Raw genomic sequence first — 21,059 nt, 5'->3', positions numbered from 1 at the left:
TATACCTCACTTTAAAAAAATGAGCTTTTATCTCAAAGCAGATGTTTTCAAAGAAATGTCATCTTCAGTTCTTCCAATAAAATGGAAGCTCTAAGCATTTATTGAGGTCATGTGACATATGTCAGCTGATCATAAGCTCTTTGGGTGGTGAACTGGTGTGACCTTGCTCCCTGGCAGCTATTAGTCCTGCTGTGACTAGGCTTCTGACAGACTCTACATACCATTTTAGCATTAGGCAGTGAATATGGGAAAACAGGCATCTTTTTCCTAAACTATATAAACATACATGTTAATATGTATGTGTGTATAACATCATCTTCTTTGCTACATGCTTATTCTTACAGATGTAATTTGTCTCTAATTCATATCCTCAAGGTATGAATAAATGCTGTAGTATTTATTTTAAATTGAATGTCTAATTTTTTAAATGGCTGTTCTTAGGTTAGGAATGTATCGTGAAGCAGAAAAACAATTTAAATCAGCCCTGAAGCAGCAGGAAATGGTAGATACATTTCTCTACTTGGCAAAAGTAAGTATTCTTGATTTGAGTGGAATTTGTCTTCTCGGGGTAAATGTTTAAATTCTGATGAGTGCATGGAGTTACCAGTTTCTTTAGGAATATTTGACAAGTTAATGTGTTCAGACTTAAGTTTGTTGTTGTTGTTTTTTCTTTTTTAATAATAAGGGAAAAGGTGAGAACATACGGAGAATACCCATCTCAGGAAAAATTGATGCCATGAAAAATAAGACAACACCTTTGAAATATTGCCCATTAGAACAGAAGAAAATGCCACAGGCTTACTACCCCCTTGGGTAACAAGCCCCAGAGGGGCACTTTTCTGCAGCACACTTGTCTCCCACCTAGGCAGACCATAGAGAGCAAGGATTGTTTTTACGTAGGTCCTTCACTTTTTGGCTCTGCCATTATTACAAAAACAATATTTCTTCTTTATTGAGCACCTACTCAGTGGTAAGGTGTTCTATCGGGTCTGTTCCATATGCAATTTAACCCTCATAGCAACACCACAAGGCAGATTTTAACATTTCCTTTGTACTCTTAAGGAAAGGGAGACTTAAAGAGTGTAACTAAGACTTTCAAGCTCACTTGGCTATTTGCCAGCATTCAAACCCAGGAATTTCTGATTCCAAAGCTGACTCACTGCCCTGTAGTGCCATCCACAAACCACAACAGAAGTGAAGGGCCACCTAGAATTTTCAGTATTGGAATAAAGTTACTTCTTTACCCTCACCAAGGCTACTTTAAAGAAACATTTGTTGAAGTGGTGGTTAGGACATCATCTTGCTATATCTTTAAGAATTTTCTAGATTTAAGAAGTGTGGTAAAAAAAAAAAAAGTGTGGTAAAGGAGGTTGAAAAGAAGATGAGATATAAAAGAAAGTGCTACTACTTTATAATATGGTATTGCACTAATATGTATAAAATGGATAACTAATAAGAATCTGCTGTATAAAAAATAAATAAAATAAAAATTTAAAAAAAATATGGTATTAACGTTTGCATACTAAAAAGAAACAATAGAAGTTCTGCCATATAAACTTACTGTGATAATCTTAGTATGTTTATAGTGGTTTTTCAGAAATATTTGAAACTACCTGGTTCTAAGTATCTTCTATACATTATATGTTAAAATTCTTAAAGAGTTTTCTAAACATCACAGTAAACTTTTCTGACAGCTTGAAATTATAACTCAGGTCACAATATTTGACTATCATCTTAATTGATAATAACTTGCCACATGTTAAAAAAATGTACTTTTAAACTATTGTTAAATATGACTAGAGTCATATTTAATAGTTCTAATTTGACTATTTTTTCATAAATTGATTTGTTTAAATCCATTGTTGCCTACATGACTGTATAGAAGTACAATTTATTTATTTTTTTCTTTAATATGTGAAGGAATTATTGCTCAGTAATAGAGACCAAGCAGATTTCAGGTACATTATTTCTTAAAATTTAAAATTGTTAATTTAAAAATTATTAAATATTTTATATTACTTAGTATGTGGAATTATATACTTACTATATTTTAAAAAGCAGTTCAGGGCTTCCCTGGTGGCGCAGTGGTTGAGAATCCGCCTGCCGATGCAGGAGACACGGGTTCGTGCCCTGGTCCGGGAAGATCCCACGTGCCGCGGAGCAACTAAGCCCGTGAGCCATGGCCGCTAGGCCTGTGCGTCCGGAGCCTGTGCCCCGCAACGGGAGAGGCCACAACAGTGAGAGGCCCACATACCGCAAAAAAAAAAAAAAAAAAAAAAAAAAAGCAGTTCAGAAGCATGTAACGTATGGATGAAAAAAAGTTTTCATCCATACCCTTCCCTCTAATCTCATACTTTAGCAGTAAACACTGCCAGCAGTTTTCTGTGTATCCATTTGGGCCTCTTCAAAGCACAATCTGAATGTTTAGGAAGAAACAGAGGATCCAAGATCATGAAGAAAAAAATGTCATAATCTTTTGTTTCTATACATAAAACTATAAATCTCTTATTTTAGAAATTCCTAATAAGTATATGGCTTATCCACGCTAATGTTCCAGTTGCTAATTAAGCAGAAACTATCAAATGCCAGCCCTCTCAACTCCCTGACCCTGTACCCTACAAATCTGTTTCTCCTCTATTTCCGAGGGTCCTTCTCCCAAACCACCATCTCCAGAGGCTCTCCCCGGCTGCTCCTTCCATGAGTCATCCCCTCTTTCTCCAGCATCTTCAAAATCAGCCTCGTAATTGGTCCTTAGTGCCAGCCTATAGATATACTTATGTCTGTTCCATCCTAAAAAGATTTTCCCTTGATCCTTTCTTTTCTAGTCCTGGCCAGTCTCTGTGACAATAGTAAGTCCACAGTAAGTGTTTGCTGAATGAATAAATGAATGAATGCTTCATATACAACATGTGGAGATAAAAGTATAGTATCATTGTTGGAAATTAATCCAACAGATTTCTGAAATTTTTTTACTGTAATACCTAGGAGATAATTTGTTACTAAGCAATAATTATAAACTTGTCATAACAAATGCTATTATTTTAAGAACCAGTACTTTTATTGAAATGTATCTTGGGTTTAGGTTTACATCTCATTGGATCAACCTGTGACTGCTTTAAATCTTTTCAAACAAGGCTTAGATAAGTTTCCAGGAGAAGTAGCCCTACTTTGTGGAATTGCCAGGATCTATGAGGTAAGGTTCATATCATTCAAAAAGTTGATGTAAAATTGAGGTTATATGCTACTTAAGTAAGGTCATAGTCCCTTGGGGTCTTATAAAGGATAACAGTTTATAAAATTATGATTGTTGACCTGTGATTTGCCAACAGAATAAGAGATTTTAGTGTATGCATTAGTCAAACTAAGTTTTTATTATGACGTATTTCAAACATATAGAAGAGTATAGAGGATGGTATGAGATAGGGATTTAAATGTTTCTAATTTCAAATACCTTTTAACATAGAACAGTTCAAATAAAGGCCTGCCTTTCAAATGAATAAACAGAAGGCCCCAATAAAAATTAAAACCACAACCAAATAAAATTAGCAAGGATAAATCATTTTAAACAAGTTTCTGTACAGAACAAGCAATGAACAATAGGCAGCACAACATGTTCATTTAGAAGAAACAAGACCAAAATGAAAGTGATAAATAAATAAAAAAAGAACATAAAGGGAAAGAATCCCTCCAGAGAAAAGTATGATATACATGCAGAAATCCCTTAAGGCATATGTTGTGTAGGCTGCAGTGCTAAGGAACAAACTTTAGTAATTAACCCTCAATCCATTGTCACATAAGGAGAAAAGGAATACACTGGAAATCTTTGTATGGTAAACTTTGAGTTGTTCTATGTTAAAAGGTATTTGGAATGAGAAACATTACCGTAGGAAATATTATTCTTGTGGTCCTTGAACTTTACTTTGAATAGCAGTGGCTTTGGCAGTGTTTTGAGAGTGAGACCCATTTTCTGCCTTCTGTATCGGATGTCCTGGAAGGTGGGATGTAGGTTTTTGTCTGCTTAGCAAGCTCACTAGGTGATTCTGAAGTATAACAGAGTTTGAGAATCATTGCAAAATTCCCTTCCTTATTTGCAGTTTTGTTTTAAATAACTAAAAATCTAATTAGAGTTACTATTCTGTGAATTGGTTCAAAAATAACCACTAGTAGCTACTATAAAATCACTTAAATGATACCACAGTTGTTTATACACTTGAAGTGACATTTATATGCTTGGAGATATTATTTAAAGGACAAAAATAGAATCTGTGTTTATTCATACATATGAAAATTTATGTGCCAAAGATTGTCTATTAAACCAATTGGATTATTGGATTATTGAATAGTTTAGAAATAGAGGGCTTCCCTGGTGGCGCAATGGTTGAGAATCCGCCTGCCGATGCAGGAGACACGGGTTCGTGCCCTGGTCCGGGAAGATCCCACATGCCGCGGAGCAACTAAGCCCGTGAGCCATGGCCGCTAGGCCTGCGCGTCCGGAGCCTGTGCTCCGCAATGGGAGAGGCCACAACAGTGAGAGGCCCACGTACTGCAAAAAAAAAAATAATAAAAAAAAAAAAAAAAAAAAAAGAAATAGAGCTGGATGAGTAATGATTTCTTATACTAAAAGAACCCATTGCTACCAGGTGCCTCAAAGATTTAAAACCATGAATGTTCCAGGAGAAAATACAGATGAATTATCTGTATAAACTTGGAATGGGGAAGACCCTCCTGAGCATGGTACTAAGTCGGGAAACCATAACAGGAAAAAAATTGATAAATTTGAGAATGTAAAAGTTAACTTTTCTCTATTGTATAAACAAAAATACCAATAAAAACAATCAAACCCGAACAAAAAAAGGTAAAAACATCAAACAGGGCACATATTTGCCATACCTGGGACAGAAAAAAAGGCTACTTTTCATTTCCTCAGTTTATACATTGCTTAACAATTGCTGGGTTTCAGGTGGTTTCCAATTGATGGAGAATTACACATAGACACGTACCTGTGCATACACACACTTACAAATTCTCATTTTGGTCAAGCATATAAACACGGAAACTCAGTATTTCCTCAGAGCAATTGTGGAGGTGAGATCACAGTGTGACTGTTGTTGTCCTTCCAGCCCACACAGTGGCTGCTGACCATCTGCACACCAGTAAAGTCCCCCCAGAGACGAGACAACAGCCAAACCCCAGCTGCATTTCGGCTACCCCGCTGCCCTTTCATACTGGCGCCGGTTAACACACATCTGGAAGAACTCAACCAAACCATCTGTGCTTCTCCTCTGAAGGGAATGTTTGTAAACACAGGGCCTCGCTGGATTTTGAACTGAATTCAGCATCAGCACAGGCTCATTACATCTGGAAAGAGAAAAGAGTCGGTGTCCAGGGATCGCTGAGCCACAGCTGTGTCTCCAGCTCTCCTGAGCCCAGGAAGATGGTTTCCCACCCAAGTCCCTCATACACATAAACCAATAATAAAGGGACAAAAGACAGGATAAGAAAACTGGCAAAAGACACGAATCCACAATTCACAGAAAAAGAAATGTAAATACCTGGTGTGTTGAATGTCTAACCTCAGTCATGATTAAAGAAATAAAAATCCAAACAATAATGTCATTTTTTACTTAATCAGGTTAACGAAGATGAATAAGTTCCGTGGCATTTAAGGTTGTCAAGGGTGTGGAGGAACAGATGTCACGTATGAACATTGTTGCTGGGAATGTACATTGGTACAAGCCATTTGGAGGCTATTTATAATTACTTATGAGATTTTTAAACATGCATTTAAATTTATTTAACATCAGCACGTATTTTATAATAAGTTTGAAAAACTGCATGTAAGGTTGTCAAAAACATGTTAGTTTCAGTCTAAAATGCATAGAGATTACATAAATTAAGTCCATGCCCATCAATCATGTATACAAACATTCTAAGATGTTATTTTTTTCTTTTTTATTGAAGCATAGTTGATTTACAATATTGTCTTAATTTCAGGTGTACAAAACAGAAACAGACTCACAGACATAGAAGACAGACTAAGGGTTACCAAAGGGGAGAGGGAGTGGGGGAGGGACAAATTAGGAGTATGGGATTAACAGATACAGACTACTAAAGTAATTTTATAGAACTTGAAAGCCTTGAAACAATTGACCATTGAGGCTGGAGTCTTCTTTGAATTGGACATTACCACCTGTTGCAGACTGAGTTTTGTCCCCTCCCCCCACCTCCCAATTCATATGTTGAAGCCCTAACCCCCAATGTGAGGGTATTTAGAGATTAGGGCCTTTGGGAGATAATTAGGATTAGATGAGCTCACGAGGATAGGGCCCTCGTGATGGAATTAGTGCCCTTATAAGATGAGACACCAGAAAGCACTTGAGCCCTCTCTCTCTCTGTCTCTGTTTCTCTCTCTCTCTCTCTCTGTCTCTCTCTGTCTCTCTGTCTCTGTCTCTGTCTCTGTCTCTCTCTCTCTCTCTCTCTCTCTCTCGTGCGAGGACACTGTGAGAAGCTTCAATCCAGGAAGAGAGTCCTCACTAGAACTTGACCATGCTGATGCCATGATCTTGGACTTCTAGCCTCTAGAACTGTGAGAAAATAAACTTCTATTGTTTAAACCACTCAGTCTATGGTATTTTGTTATGGCAGCCCGAGCAGACTAATACACCAAGTTTGGCAGCTGTAACACTGAATGAAGCCTTGTACTGTGGGGTGCTGTTGCCCTGGAAACCAGATAAGTCATGTTCAGGGGGCCCCATGGTTCATGGGGCCATTAAGGCCCACTGGTCCGGTCACATGCTGAGTGTGAAGATTATTCTTTGGAAGGAGAAAGTCTTAGTCTGCTCGGGCTACTATAACAAAATACCATAACCTGGGCAACTTAAACAACATAAATTTATTTCTCACAGCTCTGGAGGCTAGGAAGTCCAAGATCAAGGTGCTGGCCATTTCAGTTCCTAGTGAGGGACCCTCCTGGTCTGGATACCTTCTTGCTCTATCCTTACATGGTGGAGAGAGAGATCATCTCTCAGGTGTCTCTTCTTCAAGGGCACTAATCCCAATTATGAGGGCTCCACACTCATGTCTTAATTACTTCCCAAAGGTTCCACCTCTAAATGCTATCATCACATTGGGGATTAGGGCTTCAATATGAATTTTGGGAGGACACAAACAGCCCATGTCAGGGAAGGACTTATTGTATGTATAGGGGTGGGGATTACAGGGTGGTGAGTTAAGATGCTCATTCGTTGTTTCCTTTTAGTTTTACAAGGCTTTTGTTTTACAAAAAAATAGAAAATATACTTCTATTGAAATTATTTTTTATACTTTTCAATGGGTTCTTATGTTCTTAAAATATTAAGAACATGGAATAGTTGTGTATAAAAGCAGTGTAGAATTCAGGAGAAAATTAACTCAGAGTTAACTAACAAATGTATCAACATCCCTGTGTTTTGAAAAAAAGTTTAGTTATTTTTCAGCTATAAGCAATGAATGAGAAAGCCTCTTTAGGAACCAAATCCTGGAAGCACTTTGAATAAGAATTTCAAATATAAAGCATATGAAAAAATATATATAAAGCATGAGTTTGGATCAACCTGTGGATGTTTTATCAGGGTTTTATGGGACTAATAAATAACACTCCTGTTTCTCCAATTTGAGAACCAACTGAAAAATAGATACAAGATTCACACAAATGGAGGATAAACCATTAATTTTATTATTGATATAAGCAGAATTGGAGCATGTGGCTCTAGGTTATGACCAAAAGGACTTAATATTGTTCTACCTGTGAGTTATACAGACTAATCCATCCTGTCACAAACATGAGTGTACCCTACCCAGGAGAGCCTGCTCCACACAGCAGGGCAGAGAATGTGGGCATATTATAGGAAAGTTGACTTCTAAAGAGACCCTGAAGGGGCTGAGACAGCCATACTCATTTGCCTCATGGGAATGAGGGAATAGGAATGGGAAGAAAGGCCCCCAAATCATTCTAATTACCAACATTTCTCAAAGTGTGGTTCAGAGATTCCTGGGGAAGTCCTTTCTAGGAGTCTATAGGGTCAAAACCATTTTCATAATACTAATAGTATTGATGAAATTGGTGATAAATTTAATAGATGTAATTTTTAAATTGAGATATAGTTGATCTCTACAATACTGTATAAGTTACAGGTGTACAACATAATGATTTACAATTTTTAAATGTTATACTACGTTTATGGTTATAAAATATTGGCAATATTTCCTGTGTTGTACAATATATTCTTGTAGCTTATTTTATACATAATAGTTTGTGTCTCTTAATCCCCTGTCCCTGTCTTGCCCATCCTTCCTTCCCTCTCCCCACTGGTAACCACTAGTTTGTTCTCTATATCTGTGGCTGTTTCTTTTTTGTTATATTCACTAGTTTGTTGTATTATTTATTTATTTATTTTTGGCTGTGTTGGGTCTTTGTTTCTGTGCGAGGGCTTTCTCTAGTTGTGGCAAGTGGGGGCCACTCTTCATCGTGGTGCGCGGGCCTCTCACTATCACGGCCTCTCTTGTTGTGGAGCACAGGCTCCAGACGCGCAGGCTCAGTAGTTGTGGCTCACGGGTCTAGTTGCTCCGCGGCATGTGGGATCTTCCCAGACCAGGGCTCGAACCTGTGTCCCCTGCACTAGCAGGCAGATTCTCAACCACTGCACCACCAGGGAAGCCCTGTTGTATTTTTTAGATTACATATATAAGTGACATCATATAGTATTTGTCTTTCTCTGACTTATTTCATTATGCATAGTACACTCCAAGTCCATTCATGTTGTTGCAAATGGCAAAATTTCACTCTTTTTAATGGCTGAGTAGTATTCTATTATGTGTGTGTGTGTGTGTATTATATATATATAGAGAGAGATAAAGAAGATGTGATTATATATATATATATATATATATATATATAATCACATCTTCTTTATCCATGCATCTGTTGATGGACATTTAGGTTATTTCCATATTTTAGCAATTGTATGAACTTTGGGGTGCATGAATCTTTGAATTAGTGTTTGTTTTTGTTTTTTTCAGATATATACTCAGGAGTGGAATTGCTGGGTCATATGGTAGTTGTATTTTTAGTTTTTTGAGAAACCACCGTACTGTCTTCCACTGTGGCTGCACCAGTTTGCATTCTGACCAACAGTGTACGAGGGTTCCCTTTTCTCCACATCCTTGCTAGCATTTGTTAGTTATGGTCTTTTTGATGACAGGCATTCTGACAGGTGTAACATGATATCTCATTGTGGTTTTAATTTGCATTTCTTTGATGATTAATGATATTGAGCATCTTTTCATGTGTCTGTTGGCCATCTGAATGTGCTCTTTGGAAAAATATCAATTCAGGTCTTCTGCCCATTTTTTAATTGATTTGTTTATTTTTTGGTGTTGAATTGTATGAGCTGTTTATATATTTTGGATACTAACCACTTATCAGTCATGATTTGCATATATTTTCTCCCATTCATTAGGTTGTCTTTTCATTCTGTCAGTGGTTTCCTTTGCTGTGCAAAAGCTTTTAAGTCTATTTAGGTCCCATTTGCTTATTTTTCCTTTTATTTCCTTTGCTTTAGGACAGTGACCCCCAACCTTTTTGGCACCAGGGACCAGTTTCATGGAAGATAATTTTTCCACAGACGGGGGTGGGGGGGTGATTCAGGTGGTAATACAAGTGATGGGGAGCAATGGGGAGCCACAGATGAAGCTTTGTTCGCTCACCCACTGCTCACCTCCTGCTATGTGGACCAGTTCCTAACAGGCCACGGACCAATACTGGTCCATGGCCTGGGTATTGGGGACCCCTGCTTTAGGAGACAGATCCAAAAAATATTGCTACGATATATGTTAAAGAGTGTTCTGCCTATGTTTTCTCCTAGGAGTTTTATGGTTTCTGGTGTTACATTTAGGTCTTTAATCCATTTTGAGTTTATTTTTGAATATGGTGTGAGAAAATGTTCTAATTTCTTTCTTTCTTTTTTTTTTTTTTTTTTTGGCGGTACGCGGGCCTCTAACTGTCGTGGCCTCTCCCATTGCGGAGCACAGGCTCCGGACGCACAGGCTCAGTGGCCATGGCTCATGGGCCTAGCCGCTCTACAGCATGTGGGATCTTCCCGGACCGGGCCCCAAACCTGTGTCCTCTGCATAGGCAGGCAGACTCTCAACCACTGCGCGACCAGGGAAACCTTAATTCCATTCTTTTACATGTAACTGTCCAGTTTCCTCAGCACCACTTATTGAAGAAACTGTCTTTTCTTCATTGTATATTCTTGCCTCCTTTGTGGTAGATTAATTGGCCATAAATACCTGGTTTTATTTCTGGGCTCTCTATTCTGTTCCATTGATCTATATGTCTGTCTGGTTTTGTGCCAGCACTATACTTGTTTTGTTTGTTTGTTGTTGTTGTTTTTGGCCACACTGTGCAGCTTGCAGGATTTCCCTGACCAGGGATCCAGGGATTGAACCAGGGCTACCACAGTGAAAGCCCAGAATCCCAATCACTAGGCCACCAGGGAAGTCCACCATATTGGTTTTTTGTTTGTTTGTTTGTTTTGCGGTACATGGGCCTCTCACTGTTGTGGCCTCTCCCGCTGTGGAGCACAGGCTCTGGACGCACAGGCTCAGCAGCCATGGCTCATGGGCCTAGCTGCTCCGTGGCATGTGGGATCTTCCCAGACTGGGGCACGAACCCATGTCCCCTGCATCGTCAGACGGACTATCAACCACTGCGCCACCAGGGATGCCCCCCCACACCATACTGTTTTGATTACTGTAGCTTTGTAGTATAGTCTGAAGTATGATTCCTCCAGCTCTGTTCTTCTTTCTTAAGATTGTTTTGGCTAGTCAGGGTCTTCTGTATCTCCATACAAATTTTAAAATTATTTGTTCTAGTTCTGTGAAAAATGCCATTGCTATTTTGATAGGGATTGCATCAAACCTGTAGATTGCCTTGGGTAGTATAGTCATTTTAACAATATTGATTTTTCCTATCCAAGAACATAGTATATCTTTCCATCTGTTTGTGTCATCTTCAGTTTCTTTCATTAGTATCTTATAGTTTTCTAAGTATAGATCTTTTACCTCCTTTGGTAGGTTTATTCCTAGTATTTTATTCTTTTTGTTGCAATGGTAAATGGGATGTTTCTTTAATTTCTCTTTCTGATAGTTTGTTGTTGGTGTATAGAAATACAACAGATTTCTATGTATTAATTTTGTATTCTGTAATGTTACTGAATTCATTGATGAGCTCTAGTAGTTTTCTGATTGTGTCTTTAGGAATTTCTATGTATAGTCTCATGTCATCTGCAAACAGTGACAGTTTTACTTCTTCCTTTCCAATTTGGATTCCTTTCATTTCTTTTTCTTGTCTGGTTGCCGTGGCTAGGACTTCCAACTCTATGCTGAATAAAAGTGGTGAGAGTGGGCATCCTTGTCTTGTTCCTGATCTTAGAGGAAATGCAGAAATCTTCAACAAAGTATTAACAAACCAAATCCAACAATACATTGAAAGGATCACACCATCATCAAGTGGGATTTATCCCAGGGATACAAGGATTTTTCAATATTTGCAAATCAATCAATGTGATACACCACATTAACAGATTGAATACTAAAAACCATATGATCATCTCAAAAGATGCAGAAAAAACTTTTGAGAAAATTCAGCATCCATTTATGATAAAAACTCTCAAGAAAATGGGCATAGAGGAACATACCTCAACATAATAAAGTCCATATATGACAGACCCACAGCTAACATAATACTCAGTGGTGAAAAACTTAAAGAACTTCCTCTTAGATAGTTGTTCATTTGTTTGTCTTCCTACCAGATGTAACCTCCTTGAGGACAGTACAGCTGTCTTTCCGTATCCGGGGGGATTGGTTCCAGGACCCCTTGGTTGCCAAAATCCATGGACGTTCAAGGCCCTTATATAAAATGGCGTAGGATTTGCATATAACCTTCCCACATCCATCTGTATACTTTAAATCATCTCTAGATTGCTTATAATACCTAATACAATGTAAATGCTATATAAATACTTGCTAGTGCAGCAAATTCAAGTTTTGCTTTTCGGAACTTTCTGGAATTTTTTTCTGAATATTTTTGATCTGCGGCTTGTTGAAATCATGGTTACGGAACCTGCAGATACAGAGGGCTGACTGTAACTTTATCTTATTGTTCACTTTGTGTCCCCATGGCCTAGAACAGAGTCTGGCATATGGTAGGCTCTTAATAAATATTTAATTGAATAAAATAATGTGAACCAGTCAGAATAAAAATAATTTCTTGTCCAATATTAATACAGTGTTGCTCTTCTGTCTTGATGGAGAATAGGAAATGAACAATATTTCATCAGCCACTGAATACTACAAAGAGGTTTTGAAACAGGACAATACTCATGTAGAAGCCATTGCATGCATTGGAAGCAACCATTTTTACTCTGATCAACCAGAAGTAGCTCTCCGGTTTTACAGGTGAACTTCACATTCAGTTTGTAGAACTGCTTTCCTATGAAGTAGTGATATAACAGTAATAAAGATGGGATGAAAATGTAGAGAAATAATGTGTAGGCCATGTCTATATGAGACTAAAAATTCAAGCACCCAGATTTTTTATGAATATTAAAGCTATATCTAAAAATTTAGAAATCCACAAATATTTGGCATCTTGCAGAAGCACACCTGGATAATTGCCTGAGTTTTTAACACCTTGTCATTGTATAAATTGGCCATTTTGTTATCTGCCAATAACGGGTTAACAGTTCCTAGAAGCGCTTCCACATCACTGCCTCCGTTAATACCACTGTACATAATATCAAGACCCTGAAGGTAAAATAGTAATGTGATTTGCAAAGAGCAGTGGGCCCCAGGCTCTAATCCTGATGAGGACCTTAAACAGGATTCCGGTTTTGTGAAGTATTGTCAACTCTTGTCCAAATATTTTTTCAAAATCTAAACAAATTATTCTCACTGGTTCTTTGAACACGTACTTATTTTATCCTATAGGTGGTTCCTGAAATTAATTTTAAAATTATGATTTCTTCTTTAGCCCCTGGGTAGTATACAAGGAGATAACTGGCAGCTGACAGGAGTTCTTTCCAAATATATGTTGAAGCATAAAACAATAATATGAATGTAGCCTGTGCACATACAGCTGACTCCACTCGCCTACCCCCACAGTGGCTCATGGGTTCCTCGGGGCAGCTGGGGTGATTTTCATATGCTTATTTGAACTCTCATCCTTTGGGATTAATGACACCTAGAAGCAAAATGAGGTTCTTGAGCTGCAGTGTGAAAGCTAAGTGGATAACATGGGGATCTCCTGACAATCTTGTCTTCCTGAGTAGAAGCTCATCGGAGGTCGTTAGATGCAGCTAAACCACACAATACAAATAACCAAAAACAGCATCCAACTCAGCTGAAAACTTGGCAGTAAATGCTAAACGCAGGCCTCAAATTTGACTAGAAGCTCTTAAAAATTTACCTAGAAGCACCAAAGCTGTATGAGGCAAAAATGTGTGGGTTTTACTTTATGTGACTATTTATTGATTATTTTGATTCTCTAACAAAGCTTTTGGGAAAAAAAAAGTTATGTAAGTTATTTCTGACCTTGCATCTGGATGCATTTCCTATGATTAGTACCATCACAAAAGACATGCTTTTGTATTTGCTCTAAAATATTTTTCATTTACTATAATACTTTGTGTTCTTTGGAGGGTATTAAAAATTATAAAGTGAATTCATTTCTAACTTTGTAAAAAATATGTCTTAATATTTATAAAGTTGGTCTGACACCAAAATATGTGTGCTCTTTTTCCAAAAGGCGACTCCTGCAGATGGGTGTTTATAACTGCCAGCTTTTTAACAACCTGGGGCTCTGTTGCTTCTATGCCCAGCAGTATGATATGATTCTGACCTCATTTGAACGTGCCCTTTCTCTGGCTGAAAATGAAGAAGAGGTAGCTGACGTCTGGTACAACTTGGGACATGTAGCTGTGGTATGTTGTTTCTGTAATATAATTTCTGTAATAGAGAAGGTAGCCACATGTTAGTTTGAAGAAGTTTTCAGATATTGGAAATCCAGGTTTGGTTACAGTCTTTGTAGCCATTTGGAGATTGCTAGGAGTCACTGCAGCTCATTTTATCTTCTTAGGTTAAATCCTCTTACGTACAATTCACACTTGACTCCTGTGTTGGTACTTGTTGTTTTTTTCTGTGGTGGCCTAAAGATTTGTATGAGGAAAGGAGGACGGAGATGGCAGGAGGAAGTGAATGGATTTGTGTGTACGAGTTTGTGCTTGTCTTTTATAGGGAATAGGAGATACAAATCTGGCCCATCAGTGCTTCAGACTGGCTCTGGTCAACAACAATAACCACGCAGAGGCCTACAACAACCTGGCCGTGCTGGAAATGCGGAAGGGCCATGTCGAACAGGTCAGCGAACTACTGGGTTACTGTGGATAGTCTTTCTTCAAAGAAAAGCTGTCATGTGCAGCTCTCTTTATGTTATAATTTTAAAATGAGCTCTGGAGTCTGACTGGCCTGGGTTTGATCCCAGCTCTGTCACGTATTCGCAGTGTGACCTTGGACAAGTTACTTAACCTTTCAGTATCCAAAATAGAACACTTGATTTTATTAGGACAAATCTGCACCTCCCCAGGCTTCCCTATCTTCAGTGAACTGTCCCACCACTCACCCCCCCCCCCACTCCATCCGCCATCCAGCTGCTCAAGCCAAAATCCTAGGACCCACCCTCGAAACCTGTCTTTTCTGAGTGCCTTCCCTGCCACCCTTTGCCTCCGTCCTGTCCAGTGAGCCCTGTCAGTTCTACCCTCACCTCTTCAGTTCTCCCCTCCCGGCCCCCTTCTCCAAGCTGCTCTCATCTCCTGCCTGGGTGACTACAAGGGTCTCCTAGCTATTGCTTTTGTTTCCGCTTCCATCAGCAAGTAGGTGCCCCCTATAATACATCTCCCTCAGAACAGCCCAGAGCAGGGGTCCCCAACCCCTGGGTTGAAGCCTGTTAGGAACCGGGCGGCACAGCAGGAGGTGAGCGACGGGCGAGCGAGTAAGCAAAGCTTCCTGTGCCGCTCCGCATCGCTCCTCCGCATCGCTCGCATTGCCGTCCGAACCGTCCCCCCATCCCCCACACCCGCCCGTGGAAAACCTGTCTTCCACAAAACCGGTCCCTGGTGCCAAAAAGGACCTAGAGGATATTTTTAAAAAACAAGATTATTTTATTACTACATTGCTTAGCATCTTCCAAAGGCTTCTCCTTGCACTTGGAATAACATTTGAACTTCAAACCTTAGCCAACGGGGCCCCACCTAATCTAGCCTCTGGGTCCCACCAGACTGTATCTTTTGCCACTACTCCACTGCTGACTTCCAGACACACTAGCTGCTTGCTGCTGGGCAGTGACTGTCCTTACTGTCGTGTCTTTGGAAAATACTTTCAGATCCTGAAATGACTCTTTTCTTTTACCATTCAGGTCTTAGCTTAATTACCACCTTTTTAGAAAGATCTGCTAGAACATCAGTCTAAAGGAGCCCTCAGGTGCTATCACATCTCCCACTATTTTTTTTCTTCACAATACTTATCATTTTATCAGATATTTTCATCTTCATGTGTAGAATGTAGAATGCTAGCTGCATGAAAGCAGGGACCTTCTCTGTCTTCTAACTGCTATATTTTCAGTATCAAAAACATTGCCCGACACTTGGTAGGTGCTTAGTATTGGTGGAATGAGTGGATGATAAATAAAATAGGGTAATAACAGTACTGACCTGAAGGTGTCCTTGTGAAGATGAGCAGATGGTGCATGCACAGCCCTTGGCGTAGTAAAAGCACATGATAGATGCTTAATACATTGTATGATTGGGGCTTCCCTGGTGGCGCAGTGGTTGAGAGTCCGCCTGCCGATGCAGGGGACACGGGTTCGTGCCCCGGTCCGGGAAGATCCCACATGCCGCGGAGCAACTAAGCCCGTGAGCCATGGCCGCTAGGCCTGCGCGTCCGGAGCCTGTGCTCCGCAACGGGAGAGGCCACAACAGTGAGAAGCCCGCATACCGCAAAAAAAAAAAATTGTATGATTATTACTGTTGTTATTTACATAACAAGAAGTTTAAAATGCTGAATACACTCATACAATATGAATGGCAATCAACATCGATAGATATTACATTCTCTGTTTTACAGATGAAGAAACAGACTAGAGGAGGGTAAGTAACTACCCAAGGTCACAGACGCAGTGAGCAGCACGCCAGGGTGTTAACCTCCAGCCTGGTCTCCTAAGCACGTGGATAAACTTAATAAAACAAGCAAAGAAATGTCACTGGATGCTGCCTTTGTTTCACAAAATTTTCCCAAAGTAAATAAGGTGGATTTGTATTTTTTAAACAAAAACTAACTACTCTAAAATGGGAACTTGTTCTGTCACAGAACTTTGCCTGTGTCCATTTGAAGCAAGTGTTTTTTCTGATTTTCTCTGTTTCCATGTTGGTGATTTTCTTTCCCTCCTACTTACTGTAGTTTCTCCAGCATACAATTGATTTGAAATGTTTTGGTGAAAGGTTTCATTATTATTAAAAATTATAGCTCAATTTAAAAAAAATAGCAAATCATAAAACAAAAATTTAATATCTCCCATCCTATTAAACTATTATTTATTTTCCATTAAAAAAAGATATAAGAATTTGTCCTCAGGGTCATACATAGAAGTTTGGCTACAAGTTGAAAGGCTGTTTGGCAGCTTGGAATGCTCAGTTTGTGATCTTAACAATGAGTGTGCGGGCACCTCATGTCCCTCAGTGGTCTCTGCAATGGGTGATCCTTTGAGTTTAGAGGGGGCAAAAAAATGATGTGAATTTTGTCTTTTGAGTACTTTAGAGAACAGAAAGCTTGTCATTTTCAGTCGCCTTCAGTTGTCATTTTCAGGTCAGCAGTATAATAAACGCTTGCTCAGTGTCACCCAGCACAGAAATTGGGGATTTGAATTTACAATGGTTTTTTGGTGGTTTTTGTTGTTGCATTAGAGAACAGGTAATTAGAAGCCTACTAAATCCATCAACATCAACAAAAACTAGATTAATAAGACTTTTTAGCATTGAGAGCATTATTTTTCAGTTGTACATCATACTGAAATATAAACTTTGTAAGAACAGTGTTTCTCACATAACTTTTGGATTCCATCATTTTCTCCCTATTTTGAAGCATTTTATTATTAATATAATTTTGGCAAGATATAGGTAGTTCATGGTTATCAGTAAGTTGTATTTCATGAGGAATTCATCTTATTTATTACAGGGTTGTGTTTATTAAAGTCCTATCCTGGGTAAAGTATTCTTTTACCAAAAAAAAAAAAATCACAAATACAGTGCTAATATATGCTCATGTAGCTTTGGTTTCTCTTTTCTTTCTTTCTTTTTTTTTTTAACACAGGCAAGAGCACTGTTACAAACTGCTTCATCTTTAGCACCCCACATGTATGAGCCGCATTTTAATTTTGCAACAGTTTCTGATAAGGTATTCTCTTTCTTTGTCAATTTATCATCTGACCTGTTTTTCTTGCTTGCTTTTAAAAAATGTACCGTTAAATAAGGGCATTCTACTCATAACTTTCTGAGAGAAATTATTTTTTTCAACAGTTTATTATGCACACATATGTCTTCACTTTGAGGGACAGTTTAATATACTTTAAGTATATTTATCACTGAATATTAGCTCAACTTAACACCATTATAGATTGCAGAAGAATTATTTTATGTTTTCAAATATGACACTTAATCATTGAAAAACTATTCATTAACTCCTGGTTTGGGAAGGATTTAGTAATTAGCGTTTGCAGCAAGGAAATCCTGTATATTATTTGTAGGTCATATTGCCATCAAGTCTGGCATGATGCTGTAAAATTAGGGATATTAGTGAAAGGTGTTTTAGCTGTGAACAATACGGGAAAAATGCAACCGCTGATACTGTGTTACAAGTCAATTAACATCCGAGAGCTAAAAGGAATCATGTGCCATTTTAACAGTAAGAGGAAACCAACAAAAGTCATCTAATAACTTTTACTTGGAAACCTTACTTTAACATGGAAGGTGAGTTTTGAGGATAAGGAAATGGCTAAAAATGTTTGCTGATGTAAAGACTCTATAGACCAAAAGACATTATAAAAATCATTTTTCATGGCATGAATGTGAAGTCCTTTGCACTTTCATTTCTGTTTTGAAAATAAAATAAGTGTTATTCTTAAGTTGTCATTTTTGAGTGCTTGTTAAGTGCTGGCCACTGTTCCAGGTGCTCTCTGAACCGTGAATTCTCTCAACAACCCTGCGATGTAGGTAACACTTACCTCCCCTACTCATTTTTTCATACAACTGATGTTTCATTTGTTGAGCCTCTGCTACGTACCAGGCAATGTTGTTGGCACAGGGGATGTTAGCAATGAGTAAAACAGAAACCTCTACCTCTTGCAGCTTATATTCTAATGGAACCCAGGGCTTCTGGAACTTAAAAGACTCCCCTGGAGTCCCATGGCAGAATTCATGCCCAGCTTCCAAGGATTCCCACGTATTTTCCACTGCACTGTGCTGCCACTTAGTTAAACCACAAAGAAGCTGTGATTACTTTCTTTCAGGACTATTATTACATTTTAATAATGTATAATGCAAATGAAATATTTCTTTAAGCCAAAGGCTACACTTCCATAAGAAAAAATTGCATGTTGAAAAGAAATGCTGGGCTTCCCTGGTGGCGCAGTGGTTGAGAATCCGCCTGCCGATGCAGGGGACACGGGTTCGTGCCCCGGTCCGGGAAGATCCCACGTGCCGCGGAGCGGCTGGGCCCGTGAGCCATGGCCGCTGAGCCTGCGCATCCGGAGCCTGTGCTCTGCAACGGGAGAGGCCACAGCAGTGAGAGGCCCGCGTACCGCAAAAAAAAAAAAAAAAAGAAAAAAAAAAAAAAGAAAAGAAATGCTATGATTTAAAAAAGGAAACTTATGTTTTTAATTCATATGCATGTTACCAAAAAACTACCAGAAGTGAATGATCTAGATTTTTTCTTGTTTATTTTGTTGTGTACACACTAAAAAGCTTTCTCTTTTTAGAAATGTATACATTAATCAAGATACATTCAGATGGATTCGGTTACTGTGTGTGTTTTTCTTGGGGACTGGACTTTAACGCAAAGTTTATTGAAAATCAGATATGTCCTTTATAAACTTTTAAAACCAGGTTATCTGCCCAACATTACTGTGTTAGCAACCATTTAAAAGCTCCCTGAGCATGTTATTGTATCTTAAATACAATAGTTTTTACTTGAATTTTCTGTCTAAAAGATAATACCCTAATCAATGTACCGCAGACAATGCATTGTCTGCGGTACATTACAAATAGTTTTCTTACAGAGCCGGCTGTTTTAGCATGCAGACATCAATTTATTTTTATGATAACTATCAGTGACAGGAAAAGAAAACACAGCTTTATGAATTCATAACTAGACAACTGTAATAGAGCAGAAATTACTTATGTAATTGGTTATTTTACTCTTCTCATATTTTTTCAAGAATGAATTGTAATCTAGGTGAAAAATATTTTAAATCAAAGTAGCACAGTCAAGCAATTCACCTTGGGTTTCTACATTGTGCAGATACTATGTCTTTTTTTTTTTCTGGTTCTCATTCTGTGGTCTTATCCTGGTCTGGTCTTTCTTACAGATGGGAGATCTACAGAGGAGCTACATTGCTGCTCAAAAGTCTGAAGCAGCATTTCCAGATCACGTGGACACTCAACATTTAATTAAGCAGTTAAAGCAGCATTTTGCTATGCTCTGATTTTTCCTCAGACTAAAGATATTCTTAGGGAGGAACATTATGCAAGGGAAAAAGTAGTGTATATATATGTGTAGTTCAAACCTGTGCTTGATATTAGTGAAGGTGACATAAGGGAATTTAAACCAGAATGTTTAAGACTTTATAATAATAACTTTATAAGATAATGTTATAAAAGACAGGATTTAAGCATTTGTAAGCAGATTATGAAACCTCCCACGTTATATGGTAGATGTTTGTTTATAATGTTTACAAAACATTTTCATGAATTTCCTCAAATTTTTATAAATGCACATTTTTAATGTCCTGGCCGTTAGCTATCATGTAGCTTAAGAGGTCTGAAATCTGCCTTTAAAATTGCACTTTTATGACTAAAAGTGTATATACTTATCCTTGGTAGAGACTCTAGAGATTAAAAATTGTACTTAAAGCTATTTTTTATCAAATCCTTTATGAGACACTCTACTTTTTCTTATATATTATGCTTTAAAATAAATGTGTATAAAACACCATCATTCTGTTATTTTTCAGGAGTTTTAATTTCAGTCATCTCATTTAAAAATGTTTTCCAGAAGTCCAGGAGTCTTAGAAATCAAGTCGTTATTCTAATTTTATTTGAAATGATGTACGATCAATTTTGCTTTTTCCTGAGAAGCTATTTATGGGCTATCATGCTGTCAATATAAGAATATCAGGATTAGAAATGGAGTCATAGGCCAGAAGTCCCACTGTGGTCAGCCCTGAGAAGGTTAGGCTGGACCCCAATACTGTGCGTTGTAAAATCCTAGACAGGCTCTCCTCTCCAGTATTTAGTGGAATTCTCATTGAAGTGTTCATACAACGAAATGTGTTAAAGGGCCAAGGCCACTCACATTCATATTTTGAGCTTTGGGCTCTATCTATGTTACTTTACATTTTTTAACTTTATGAAAACTATTTTACAGGTATTTATTTGTTTCTGTTCAGATTATACAAATAGTACTACTTAGCTGACAGAACACAAAAAATGTGAATTCAAGGAATAGATTGTTTGAGGCTGGAAGTAATTTCAGAGACTTTGTAGATGAATCTCTCCATGGGACAGAAGGAGGAGGCCAGGCCCAGAGTCACACTGCTGGTTGGTAAGGCTGGAAACAAGACCTGCTCCTGCACTTCAGGCTTGAACCTCCCCTGGTTCTCCATGATATGCCAGTGCTTGTTCAGCTTGCGAGAA

At 38.3% G+C, this 21,059-nt stretch overlaps 1 protein-coding gene across 3 annotated transcripts in view; it reads left to right on the top strand.

The window, feature by feature from the left end:
- Positions 1–20,358, top strand: part of TTC8 (tetratricopeptide repeat domain 8) — a 53,372-nt gene extending 33,014 nt beyond the window's left edge. For 2 of the 3 annotated variants that reach the window (XM_059059539.2, XM_067027918.1), the window contains 7 exons: positions 442–529; positions 3,083–3,193; positions 12,359–12,498; positions 13,847–14,021; positions 14,335–14,457; positions 17,461–17,544; positions 19,733–20,358. In XM_059059539.2, coding sequence (XP_058915522.1) covers positions 442–529; positions 3,083–3,193; positions 12,359–12,498; positions 13,847–14,021; positions 14,335–14,457; positions 17,461–17,544; positions 19,733–19,849 — 838 coding nt within the window. In that variant the 3' untranslated portion in view covers positions 19,850–20,358. Of the gene's footprint in view, positions 1–441; positions 530–3,082; positions 3,194–12,358; positions 12,499–13,846; positions 14,022–14,334; positions 14,458–16,218; positions 16,242–17,460; positions 17,545–19,732 lie in introns of all 3 variants that reach the window. The other variant, XR_010839437.1, reaches the window with a different exon arrangement.
- Positions 20,359–21,059: the final 701 nt, after the last annotated feature.

The sequence above is a fragment of the Kogia breviceps genome, chromosome 3 (assembly GCF_026419965.1).
Source record: "Kogia breviceps isolate mKogBre1 chromosome 3, mKogBre1 haplotype 1, whole genome shotgun sequence".
Lineage (NCBI taxonomy): Eukaryota > Metazoa > Chordata > Mammalia > Artiodactyla > Physeteridae > Kogia > Kogia breviceps.
Note: the sequence above shows the minus strand (reverse complement) of the source record. Positions and strands in the feature narration are given on the sequence as shown.